At 62.7% G+C, this 12,652-nt stretch overlaps 1 protein-coding gene across 9 annotated transcripts in view; it reads left to right on the forward strand.

Annotated features, from left to right (window-relative positions):
* Positions 1 to 595: 595 nt before the first annotated feature.
* Positions 596 to 12,652, forward strand: part of CACNA1B (calcium voltage-gated channel subunit alpha1 B) — a 205,581-nt gene continuing 193,524 nt past the window's right edge. For 8 of the 9 annotated variants that reach the window (XM_043470320.1, XM_043470322.1, XM_043470323.1 and 5 more), the window contains exons 1-3: positions 620 to 996; positions 2,019 to 2,124; positions 5,374 to 5,513. In XM_043470320.1, coding sequence (XP_043326255.1) covers positions 713 to 996; positions 2,019 to 2,124; positions 5,374 to 5,513 — 530 coding nt within the window. In that variant the 5' untranslated portion in view covers positions 620 to 712. Of the gene's footprint in view, positions 997 to 2,018; positions 2,125 to 5,373; positions 5,514 to 12,652 lie in introns of all 9 variants that reach the window. The other variant, XM_043470327.1, reaches the window with a different exon arrangement.

Consider the following 12,652-nt stretch of genomic DNA (forward strand, 5'->3'; position numbering starts at 1 on the left):
GTTGACGGCATCCTCTCTCTTGACGCCGAAGACCCCGAAATGAAGGCAGGAGAGAACCTGGGAGTCAACGTCTTCTTGGAAGAGCCCGGTGGTCGCAGCGAGGGGGAGGGGAGTGGGCGATGTGGCCGCTGGGAGGAGTGAGGTGTGGAAAACCTGGGGAGCAAGGGGCTCCCTCACCCCACTTTGGGCGACAGCATCTCGGAGCTGGCGATGCCTCCGGTGTGTGGGGGGCGGGGGGTGTCGTTTGCGCCGCTCAGCTCGCCGTCGAGGACTCTCAGCCCCGCCCAGCTCCTCGTCTCAGCTGCCCAGTTCAGCATCTGGTCAACTGCCGGCCAGGAGCGAGGCGGGACGCGCCGAGGGCGCACACTCACCGCTCTCGCGCAGCCGGGAGGACTCGGGGGCCGAGGCGCGGTCCCGGGGGCCGGCGGCTGGATGGGGCTAGGGGACAGGGCGGGGGCGGCCAGCTGGGGGCGGGGCGGGCGCGATCCGGGCGGGCGGGGCGGGCGCGGATTGGCCTGGCGCCTCCATGTGACCGGCCCCATATAGGGCGTGGCGCGGGCGGCTGAGTCGGGTGCGGCGGCTGCCTGGCGGGCGAGGTGTGGTGAGGGTCCGGCGGCTCCGCGGCTGCTCCGCTAGAGCGCCGGGCGAGCCTCGCGCCTTCCGATCCCCGCGGGGCCGCCGGGCCGGGGGATGCGCTCAGCGCCCGGGAGCCATGGTCCGCTTCGGGGACGAGCTGGGCAGCCGCTATGGGGGCCCCGGCGGCGGGGAGCGGGCGCGGGGCGGCGGGGCCGGCGGGGCGGGAGGCCCGGGCCCCGGGGGGCTGCAGCCGGGCCAGCGGGTCCTCTACAAGCAGTCGATCGCGCAACGCGCGCGGACCATGGCGCTGTACAACCCCATCCCGGTCAAGCAGAACTGCTTCACCGTCAACCGCTCGCTCTTCGTCTTCAGCGAGGACAACGTCGTCCGCAAATACGCCAAGCGCATCACCGAGTGGCCATATCCTGCCGGGTGCCGGGCCGGGTTGGGGCCAGGGGCCGCCCGAGGTCGCGGGAACGGGGACGGGGCGCGGCGTCCGGCGTCTGCGCCTTGCGGGGTCTAAGAGGGGCGGCCTGGGCTGGGGGCTTGGGAGGGGGCCGGCAGCATGCTGCGCCCAGTGGCCATCTTTCCCCGGGCTGGAGGAGGGTGCGCCCCGGGGAGAGGCGCATCGGGTCGCTCGGCGGGGAGGGGGCGGGGCGGATTCCGGGCCCTCTCGGCGCGCCGCGTGTGCGTGCGTGTTTTTGTTTCTCTCTCTGTGTGTGTGTGTGTGGTCGTGGTGGCGGCGGCCGCGGGAGCGGGGTGGGCGCTGGGCGGAGCCCCCTGCCCCTGGGCTCGTCCCTTCTCTCCGTCGATGCCGGCGCAGAGCGCGTGGCCAGCTTGGAGGGCACCCGAGGGCGAATCGGTGTCCGTGTAGGTGTGAGCGCCGGGTGGAGGCGAGCCCGTGCGCGCGCCTGACTGCAGGTGCCTGAGTGTGTGAGGGCAGAGCGTGAACCCGGTGCTGCGCGTGCGTGCGCTCGGGACTCTCGGTACATGGGTGTTCACGTGCCTGTGTAGGTACATGTGGCTGCGTGTCTTGAGGTAGTGTGCGCCTGCGCTGGGTCCTTCCTCCCGCCGCGCGCGGGGGGCGCACGGCCCCCTCTCTCGGGGCGCGGGTATCGGGCGGAGCCGCGGAGGGAGCGCTGTCCGTGGTGCTGACGGCCGCGGGGACGTGCTGAGGTGCTGGGAGTCGGGCGGAGCCGCGCAGGGGCGCTGTCCGTGGTTCTGACGGCCGCGGGGACGTGCTGAGGGGCTGGCGGCTGCGACTGCGGAGGCGGCCCTCGCGGCGCCCCGAGGGGGGAGGGAAGGGTGGGGTGGGCCCCGGACCTGGTCATTCTCAGGCCCTCTGGAGGCGGCCGGGCTCGGCTGCTGCACTGCGCGCTGCCGGCCTTGGCCTCCTCGCCTCTCCTCTTTGGCGCCTCCTGGCTAGTCCTTAACCCACGCACTCCGTTTGAGTACATGATTCTGGCCACCATCATCGCCAACTGTATCGTGCTGGCGCTGGAGCAGCACCTCCCAGACGGAGACAAGACGCCCATGTCTGAGCGGCTGGTGAGTGCTGTGGCGGCGGGCCTGAGGGCAGGGCGTGCGGCGGCGGCAGCTTGTCTGACTCTGCGACCCTTCAGGACCCGTCACGGGGCAGCTTCCTCGGGCTGGGTTGTCTGGGCAGCTAACACTTCCCTCAATGGTCAGGAGGAGTGGGACAGCCCGCTCAGCCCCTGCTGGGGGCCGGTGGCTTGAGGGAGGGCATTTTAGCCAGCAGCTGCTCTGCCCAGTGACACTAGCCAAGCCTACGCCTGTCCTGCCCACGCGGACTTAGCCGTGACCTAAGAAACCAAGAGCTGATGCTGGCACCTGAGAGGGGCCTTCACGATGGCCCAGGGTCTGGAATGCCAGGCTGCCCCTTTCCCTCCAGGGCTGTGGTGGGCTCTGGCCCAGGTGCAGCCCTGGTTGTCTCCCTCTCTGGCTCTGCTTGGGTCGCCTTCCCTGTGGGGCCTTTGCTTCCTATGGATGCACTCCTTCCCAGGCTTTCTTCCCAAACATAGTTCTCACCCGCTCCTGCCAGGAGCTCCCAGACCCCATGTTTCCCCTGTTGAAGCACTGAGCCCACGGGAACCAGGGTGCTAGGTCAGGGTATCTGGAGGGGCTGGGGCAGAGGCAGGGTGCTGCTTGAGGAGGCAGGCCCCATTCTGAAGGTGAGGCTATGTCTCCTAGCCCCCAGCGTCCCAGCTGCCCTGGCCTCTCTGCCCAGGCTTGATGTGGGCTCACTGGGGCCTGAGAGACTGAGCTTCAGAGCAGAGAGAAGGAAAGCACACGCAGGGGCTGGAGGGTGCTGCAGTCCTGGGGTCCCTGAAGAAAGAGACACTTCTGGGGGCACCAGCCTTCCAGAGGCTGAACCCTTTTCTCCACATCCTGGCAAGAGACTGTTCTTCCAAACTTCTTTCCTTTACTTCAGCAGAGATAAGCATTGATGAAGCAGAGCCTGTTCTGTGCTTGGCGTGGGCCTTGAACTTCAGGCCAAGGGGTGAAGCAGAGGAGACAGAGTAGGCTGCCCTGGGGATGCTCTACTTTGGGTGGGCACCTCGAGAAGGCAGAGAAGTGACAGCCGGGGTGGTCAGCCAGGAGATGGGGGTTTGTGGGTAGGCTGTTTCTCCAGGCACAAGAACTGCTGAGGGGTTTCAGTTGTGGGTTCGGAGGGGGAGGGTTGTGCAGGGCATACTGACAGAGTGGAGGGTGGTCCCCGTGGGTGACTCCTGTCCAGACATGGAGCTAGACAGGCTCACCTGCCCTCTTTGGGCCCCAGGTTTCTGCTGGTGATGGGGCCCCTGGTCTGCTGTGAGCTTGGTGGTGGGTGCCCATTCTGAAGGCTGGAGAAGAGGGTGAAAGTGAGAGGAAACGGGTTTCTGGCAGGGAGCCTCGAATGCCAGGCCACAGGGTGTGGCAGGGGTGGGGCCAGAGGGAAACAGGCTGAGGGTGGCAGGGGCAGGGAGGCCTGTGAATGGCAGTCAGACTCGGGCCTTCCTCCTGGGAAGCAGGCTTGAGTAGGCCAGTGTGCATCCAGCCTCACAGGTAAGGGACAGTTTGCTTTGTGGTGATGGGGGTCTGTACACTTGTAAGGGTTGAGGGTTGAGCAGAATGTGCTCACCCCCACAAGGCCTGGTGGCCCTGAGATGGATGGAGGCTGAACACAGAGGGCCTGGGGAGCAGGTACAGTGGTGGTCCCAGATCAGGTCTGGAGGCTGGTGCTGCTGCCAGAGGCTGGGAGGGGCTTCGTGTGCAGAGGCGCCTGCCCTGGAGTGGGGCCTCCGCAGCTCTGCTTCCCACCCACCTGTCAACTTCCCACTTGGCCTTTAGCTGGAGCCCCCAGCTCACAGTCTCACCCCTCCCCCGAGCCAGCCCTTGCTGAGTGTGGTCAGGGGTGGGGCTGGGAGCAAGGGGTCTGGGAAGGGGCCCCACTCCATCTCCTCATGTTGGCCAGCTCTTCTCCTGTGACACCAGAGTTTCTCTGAACATGTTTGCTGGGGCCCTGTGTTTATTCAGAGTAGGTGGTTGGCAGCCTCTTCTCTTGGGGAAAGGGGACCCTCTGACTGAACCAGACCAGAAGCACTGGGGAGGGAATATCCTCATGAGTCAGCAACAGGACAGTAGGATGGGGGAGCTGGGCTGTGATGGACGCTCCACTGTCTGGTCCCTGGAGGCAGCAGCTTCTGCCTCATGCTGCTACCAGCAGCCATGGGCCAGGAGGCCAGGCTGAGGGTTCCCCAGGTCGGACGGGAGAGCCCTGGAGGCCAGGCTCCTTGGGCGAGGAAGGCACAGGCTGCTGGTCCGCAGTGGGAACAAGCAGCCCCCACAAGAGTCAGCCTGGCTGTCCCCTCCCTGGGTCCTGAGGCCAGGCCTCTCCCTGGCAGAGCAGCCTCTGGGTGGCAGGTCTCACAGTCCTGAGAGCAGGACCTGCCTGCCTCCTCTTTGTCCTCTTGTGTCCGTGGTCTGCGCTCGGGCTGTTTCCCTTGCTGACCCTCCTCCTCCAGTGCCCCCTCGGTCCCGCTCCTGGGGTCACCTGCACAGAGGCTCTGTCTGCCCCTGCCCCCAGCATGTGACGTCCCAGTGCTCCCCGAGTCCCCACAGCCCATCCCCACGTGGGCCTTGGCACCCGCGGGCCTGCTCCCCGTCCCGGTGCTGCCGTCTGTTGTCTCCACCCAGAACTCCTGTCTTGGTCACCCAGCTGGATGCCTTGCCCTCCAGGGGCTCCCTGAGGCCCACCGTGTTTGCTCGCACCAGAACGTGTGTGTTTTGAATATGCAGCAGGTGTGTACTGAGTGAGCGAGCGGGTCCTGGGCTGTGCTCCAGGGAGCTGGGCATGGTCCCTGCCGTGGTTCGAGCCCAGGGTCAGACCCAGGTCACCTCTGGCTTGGAATCTGGCTCTGCCTCTCATAAGCTGCGAGTCTCTGGCCCAGTTCCTTGATCGCTCTGTGCCTCAGCTCCCCCGTGGATGGGGATGACAGCAGTGATCAGTGCCTGTGGGATGGTATAAGAGGATTGCCCTGGTGATTGCAGGAAGCCCCTCACATATTGTTATTGGCAGTATTGCTCAGTCTGCAGTAGGGTGTCAGGGGGGAGCCCCTCCTCACATGACTGGGTGTCCCTGGCCGTGGGGACAGGGCCACCTGTGTGTTAGGGGAGCCTGGCACAGAGCACCCAGGCCCGTGCTGAAAGGACTGAGTCGGTGGGTGTCATGGCAGGGCTGGGGGTCCTCGCCAGTGCGTCTGGGGGGTGGTGACCTTGCTCTGTGCTTCTCCTCAGGATGACACAGAGCCCTACTTCATCGGCATCTTCTGCTTCGAGGCTGGGATCAAGATCATCGCACTGGGCTTTGTCTTTCACAAGGGCTCCTACCTGCGGAACGGCTGGAACGTCATGGACTTCGTGGTGGTCCTCACGGGGTAGGTGCTGGGCCGGGGTGCCCTGCGCGTGGAGTGGGTTCGGGCAGCATTGTCCACACTGGGGGCCGTTGCTTCTTGGTGGTCTTCATGGGTGGACAGGCATTGTTCTTCCCTGGGAAGAGCCTGGGCTGTGATCTTGGCTGAGGGGCTGTCGAGGAGATTTGTCCTCGGCAGAGCTTGCTTGTGGAGCTGCTGGTGCTGTGGTCAGGTCCGCAGGGCAGGGAAGGCACTGGGCCTGATTTTGTAAATCCTGGGCTGCAGCCTGGCCTCTTTCACCCCGTGACCTGGGGGACACATGTGTGCGTCCGAGTCTCCTGCCTGAAGGGTTCATGGACACGTGCTCCTGGAGCTGTGCTTTGGTGAGGCTGTGCCTCTGTAGGCACAGCTTCTGGTTCCAGGAAGGTGCTTAATCAGTGTTCCATCCCCCACTTTCCTTCTCAGATAGACTCTAATAATCACCAGCTTGTGGTTCCCAAACAATCCAGGAGATCCAGAAAGTCGCCTGAGCCTGGGCCGGGAGGGGGAGGAGAGTGGGCAGAAAGCCTGTCTCCTCATCACAGGGCCCCCAGCCTTCGGGGCCTCAGTCTCTTCACCTGCCGGATGGTATTCAGGGCCTCTGCCCTGTTCTGAGGTTGAGCTGCCATTGCCCCAGCTCTGGGCTGCCCTCCGCCTCCGGCTGGAGTGGGGGTAAGCACCTGGGGTTTGCTCCAGAAACCTGCTTGCACAGTCCAGGTCCCAGAGGCCCCACCCCTGGGCCTGCAGCTGCTCCTCCTGGAGCCTCCTTGCTGGGAGCCCCGCTGTGGCCCAGAGCTCTTTCAAGGGACAGGTGGCTTGGCCAGGGCTCCTGTGCCACACGTGAGGATAAACAGACTTGGCCACGTGACCTCTGGGCTCCCAGACAAGACCTTCAGTGCAAGCCCCGCCCCGTCCCCGACCCCGGCCTCAGAGGCCAGCTCTCTTGTCTGCTTGCACGGCTGCTGATGGCTCCAGCAGTGCCCGTGGCATGCCCAGCACAGGCCAGAATCGAGGTGCCTCGCTTTCAGAGGGTCTCTCCCTGGAGATGACCGAGGGGCCGGTGGGCCTCATGCCGTCTTTGTGGATGGCACCAGCCTGTCACTGGCTTTGATGAGATGGGCACCACTGAAATTGGATATAATAGGCTGGGCAACTTTCTAATCTGTTCCATTTTTCCTAATGACCAAGGAGGGAAGGGAGCAGGGAGCCTTTTGTTGGGAGTTGTGCCATCCTGCCGTGTGGTGCTCACCGTCCACATCCGTCTGCTGCCTGAGGGCAGGTTGCCATGGGGGTTTGTACAGAGAGCCCTCTAAGATCCCACTGATGGGGCGTGGTGGTGAGTGTGGGCCCTTGGAGGGCAGGGTATGCCCTGCAGTCCATTGGGCGCTGTGTGGGCTGTCGAGAAGTGTCACTGGCTGTTTACATCTCTCTCCCTCTAGACCTGTGTCCCTGAGGATATGAACGTATTATTTTTTAGAGTGTCCCCAGAGCATAGCTTAGGGCGGGCCCCCAGGAGGGTCAGGGAGTGTCTTCTGAATTAATGGGCTATTGAAGCTCGGGTGCTCTGTGCTTGAGCCAGCTGGGAGCTGGTGAGGGTGGTGGGACTGGCCTCTGGGGGTGCTGTCCGTGGTGCTGTTTGGGCTGCTGGGAGCAAGGCAGGGAGGTCCATGCCAACCCCTTGGCAGGACCCCCGAGTCTTCCAACAAACATATCCTGATTCCAGGTTCAGGGAGCCTGGTCCCCCCGTGAGGGCTGGGAGACCTCCAAGGGCAGCTGCTTTCTCTTGCCTGTTGACCACACTCCTGGGCACAGGAGAGAATAGGACGGCTCACCTTCCTGGAGCCCCAGCAGGGGGATCCCAAGGGTCCCGAGACTGTAACTCTGCCCCCAGCTTTGCCTCAGAGACCCTGCCCTCATTCCATCTGTCTCTGCCTCTCCTCTCTCCTACCTTCACGTGAGCCTCTAACCCGCCCGCCCTCCCACTGTGTGTCTCTCTCTCCCCCTCTCCCTGTCTTAATCTCTTGGTCTTTGTCTCCCCATTTCTAAGCTCTGCATTTCTGCTTTTTTACCTCGTCTTCATCTTCTCTATTTGTTTACCTCTCGATGTTTCTCCTTCTCTGTCTTTTGCTTTCTCTCTCTCATTCTTCCTTTGCCTTTCTCTTTCTGTTTGTTCTGCGCCTCTCGTATGGGCCATGGAGTCTCTGCTCTCACTGTGAGAGGAGGGCTGGGAGTTGGCACCGATGGTTTCCAGGCTCCCTCTCTCTGCACCTTGTTTGCAGGGATTGTTCTGGGTTGGGAGGGAAGCCCCCAGATGGGGAAGGTGGTCTGTGTGCCATGGGGGCTCACATGCTGCCCAGAGTCATGTGGGGGAGTTGCTCTGCTGCTCTTGCTTGCAGCACCTGGGGACTGGCAATGTGTGTACATGTGTATGTATGCATGTGTGCACACATATACACCTGCACTGCATGTGTGTGCATGCACGCACATGTATATGCGTACACGTGTGCAGCAGTGCATACATGTATATTTGTGCATGTGCACATCCGCGCACACATGTGCATCTGTTCATGCATGTATGTGTACACACATGTGCATTTACATGTGTGCGTGTGCGCATGCACTTGTATGTGTGCATGTGCATCTATTCAGACACACATGTGCACATGTGTATACATGTGACTGTGCACACATGTATGTATGTATACACACATGCAACTGAGCACCCATGTGTATGTATGAATGTGCAGAGCTGTGTATGCACGTTTGTGTACATATGTGTATGTGTGGTGCATGATAGAAGGAGGCCTTGTCTGTTTTTGGGGTGAGTCCTGGGCCTGGGGAATCCACAGAAGAGCCCTAACCCTCCTGAGCTGAGGCGCCTGTGGGGAGCCATGGGGGCACTGTTTCTCGTTACTGTGTTGTTTTTAATTAGCATTTACTTAATTGGTACTCAGAGGGCTGGAAGCCCCATGGTGAACAGGGAAGGCCGTGTTGCCTGGTGAAGCTTGACTTGTCCCCGAGGCCAACTGGGCTTGCTTCTGCTTCTGGGGCTGGCATGCGGGGCGTGGGAGGTGCCCTGGATGGGACTGTGACCCTACCCTGCATCGGGGAAGCCTCTTAACCTCATACACTCATCTGTAAACTATGCCTGGGCACAGCCTTGGCCTTGCGGGGGGAGAGCGATACAGCACCCGTCCTGCCCACGGAGCGGGGCGGGGCTGTCCTGGCTGCAGTCCCCAGTCTGCACACTTCCAGCCACGTGAGCTGCTCTCGTCTGGTGCTGCCCTGCCCACTGGTTGTCCTTTGATCGCTGTTTACTCAGAATCAGAGCTGAGGATACAGCAGTGAACAAGACCCCCAGTCCCTGCCCTGCGGGCTGCATTCTCAGGGTACCTGGTCCCCCTGGCCCGCTCTATTTCCTCTAGGCGTCCAGAGGCTCAGCAAGGGCTGAGGGCACAGGCTCATGGCCACATCGTGGGGCTTGGGGGTGGGTGTGCTGTGGAGACCACTCCTCACTGACAGTACAGGCTTCATTTTCCCATGTAGGAACGGGGTTCAGGAGAACACGGTGTGGTCTGGACGGCTGCGGTTTGGTGTAGGCTCAGTAGTAAGGGGCTGAGCCTGCTAGGTATTTGGCGAGAGGCCGTGGCTGACGGGGTCAGTACCAGAACACAGGTGTCTCCGTGGCCTTTAGAGCTCGAGATCAGACAGGACCCCCAGGGGTGGGGTCTGGAGAAGAAGCTGTCCGTGGGTGAGCCTGGGGACTCCAGAGCTGGTAGGTTGGGACTGGCCAGTGAGGTGGGTGGGGACAGTGTTTTAGGAAGGAAGAGCATGTCCTTCTTGAGCAGGAGTGCGGGGAGGATGGACCGCTGAGTGCAGTGACAGGCAGCCTGCAGGTGAAGGGTCCTCGCAGATGGCCTGCATGGAGGCGCCTGTAGGCCCAGAGGGTCTGTGGTGGGCACCCAGGGCAGCTCATCCACCTTCAGGGGAGTTTTTCAGCAAAGCCGGGCAGAGAACTGGGCAGTGGTGGGAGGGAGAGGAGGGGCAGAGGGTTTAATCAGGCGGGGGCCACAGCCTGGCCCAGGAGGCAGAACAGCAGTGGTGCAGCCGGCGTGCTGGAGTGACGTCTGGGTGGACGAGGGCGGCTGGGACCCTGGAGTCCATGCTCATCTCTCTGTGATTTCAGTACACCAGAGGTCGAGCTGAGTGCATGTGCTGGGTTGTCAGATGAGAAAGCAGGGATGGGGCGAGAGCCATCCTCTGGTGCTCTGCATGCCCATCAGCTGAGGCTGGCGTGGGTCGCAGGTGGGCCGCGATGGAAGGACAGGCTTGCAGGCAGAGTGAGTGAGGATGCCCTCTGCCCGGCCTCTTGCCTTCTTCTGGGCTCCCCTGGCTGGTCACCTTCCCGTCTCTCCCCGTTGACCCTCTGGCTGACTGCCCATCCCCTCGTTCGTGTGGAAGGTATCTGTCAAGTGCCCTGGTTGCTGGGGACACAGCAATGGACATGGAGGCTGCATTTCCCGGGGACGCAGGCGACAAGCAGCCTGTCCATGTGGGTGTGAAGTGCAGTGACGAGCAGGAAGCCGGGCCGTGGGGGTGAAGTTCCCCTTCATGGGGTTCAGGGGAAGTCCTTAAGAAGGACCTTGAGCAGAGCAGCAAGTGGGAGGGGCTTGGGCGTCCTGAACCTGGGAGGGGGCAGGGGGCAAAGATGCTGGGAGGCCATGGGGGCTGCTTGGGGCTCTGGGTGCAGGGGCTGACCTGGGGGGTGGGCTGCTGACCATGGGGAGCAGTGCCCAGGAGGTAGTGTGGGACTGGGCTGGGCTGGGCTGTGGGAAGCACTGCCACTTGGTTGTCCTCAGGAAACTTGCTGGCCCCCGAGTGTGGCACCCACGTTGCCCACCTGTCCTAACTGCTGCCGTGCCCACCCCTGCACCTTTGCCCTCCCCATCCCCAAGGGAGCCCCCAGACCAGCCTTTGGTCCCCAGGGGTTGATTGCAGCTGGGAATCGGGCAGGGTCCTCTCAGACCATGAGGACTTGGGCCCAGAGTCCCCCACCAGTTATGGCCCAGCCTGGAGCTTCCCTTGGGGGAGGAGAGGTCTATCCCAGCTCGGGCAGGTAGCTCCCTGCGGACAGTTCTAACCACAGCATCTCATTTTACTCCAAATTAAGCTGGGATTTCTTTCCAGGACATGTAATTAGAACTCAGGGTCTCCTGTCGCTGGCCTGAGCCTCCTGTGTTGCCTAGGGAGGGATGTCTGTGTCCACGCCTTGCCCTGCCTCCCGAGCACCGGGCGCCTGGCTGGGGCTGCTGTCAGAGGGCGTGGGAATGTGGTCCCGGGAGGCCGGGCCCTGGGTGAGGAGGGCTCCAGCAGGTGAGGGCCAAGGTGAGCAGTGAGCCTGTGCCCACGTGTGGGAGCCAAGGGCACCGTGCCTAGCCCCAGGTGACCAGAGACACCATGAGTGACACTGGGTCTGGAGGTGGACTGACCTCGGCTTGTGACCTCGGGCTCTAGAGCTTACGTTTGGGCCGGAGCTGCCCTGTGTGGGCTCTTCCTCTGTTCCGTGATGTGGTCCTGCAGGCGGGGTCTCTGGTGCCTGCTCAGGTTGGGGGTTTGCTGGACCTTCTCTTCTATCCCCACCTGAGGCTGGGAATCGCTGGGACGGGGAGGGGCCTGAGTTCTGACCAGCGGCCCCTGGAGCAGCAGAGGGAGGCTGTTGGGGACCACATCTTTAAACTCCCCCCAGGCAGCATCCCTGAGGCATTGCTGATAATTCAGAACAGGCTTGGCCGCTGTGTCTGCCTGGCTCCCAGGTGCCTGCTTCCTGCCAGTGGCCCTACTGGGCTGCTAGCCCCGTGCTGGCGCCAGAGGCAGGGTATGGGGTTCCCCGCCTCCCTCTGTCTGCACCCCTGCCGGCTGGGTGTCCGCTGAGGGCGGCTCATTCTACTGCTCACCTCTCAGTGTCTCTGCTCTCCTGGCTCCCCTCCCCCTTCTTCCTATGATTTAGGGTTTTTCACACCCTCCTGAAGGGCTGTGGGGAGCCAGAACCAGGCCCTTCCTGGCTGCTGCCTGCAGATGCCACCCCATGTGTTGAAGGAGAGCCCCCTCCACCCAGCTCTAAAGGCCTGGTGATCCTGGCAGGACAGGGAGTGCAGGCTGCCAGACTCAGGCCCGGAGCTCCGCTCTGCTGCACTGCGGGGTCTTGAGTGCTGGGCCCCTGGGACTGTTGCAGCTGGTGCCCTCAGCATGCTGATCGCGGTGTGCCTCTGTAGAGGTGCGGTAGTCGCTCAGTTGTGTCCGACTCTTTGCAACCCCATGGACTGTAGCCTGCCAGGCTCCTCTGTCCTTGAAATTCTCCAAGCAAGAATAGTGGAGTGGGTTGCCATTTCCTTCTCCAGGGGATCTTCCTGACCCAGGGATTGAACCTGGGTCTCCTGCATTGAAGGCAGATGCTTTGCCATCTGAGCCACCAGGGAAGCCCTCCCTCTGCAGAGGTGGCAGGGAGCAACTGCTCATCTATCCATGTATCTTGTGCCAGGTGTGCCTGCAGAGGTCACAGGAGGTCAAGTTCATGCCTGGTGGGAGTGGGAGTCTTTGCCTGTGGCTGGTGGATATACCTGCAGCTGTTCAGGCGGGTGGGGCAGCTGGGCATTGGACTCTGCCTTCCTGTTGAACTTCAGGTGCCTCCCCTCACCCTGTTTCATGCTGGTGAGCCCAGAGCTGCAAATTCACACGGAGGTGAGAATGGTTGCTAATGTCCTGTTGTGTTGCTAGGCCTGGAGCCAACGCCAGTCCCAGTCCCTGGACTGGGGAAAGGCCGGAGAGCAGGTCCTCCTTGACTGAGCGGTGGGGGGCCGCCAGGATGGGCCACTTCCTGCCCTGCCCACAGCCCGTCTGAGTCACACAGACCTGGAACCTGCGGACCCCCGCAGGCCGCCTGCACAGGCCCCTGGGTGTCCTGTCTTCACCCGGCTGGCCGCCCCACTGTGCCCCGCTTTCTCCAGGCCTCAGCCTCTCTGGGGAGCCCCTCTCAGAGCCCTCATCACTCCAGCTGGTGGCTCCCTCTCTCTCCCAGGGTATAAGAGCCCATGTGCTGGGGCCGCTGCTTTCAGCATGATAGGATG

Source organism: Cervus canadensis, chromosome 5 (assembly GCF_019320065.1).
Source record: "Cervus canadensis isolate Bull #8, Minnesota chromosome 5, ASM1932006v1, whole genome shotgun sequence".
NCBI lineage: Eukaryota > Metazoa > Chordata > Mammalia > Artiodactyla > Cervidae > Cervus > Cervus canadensis.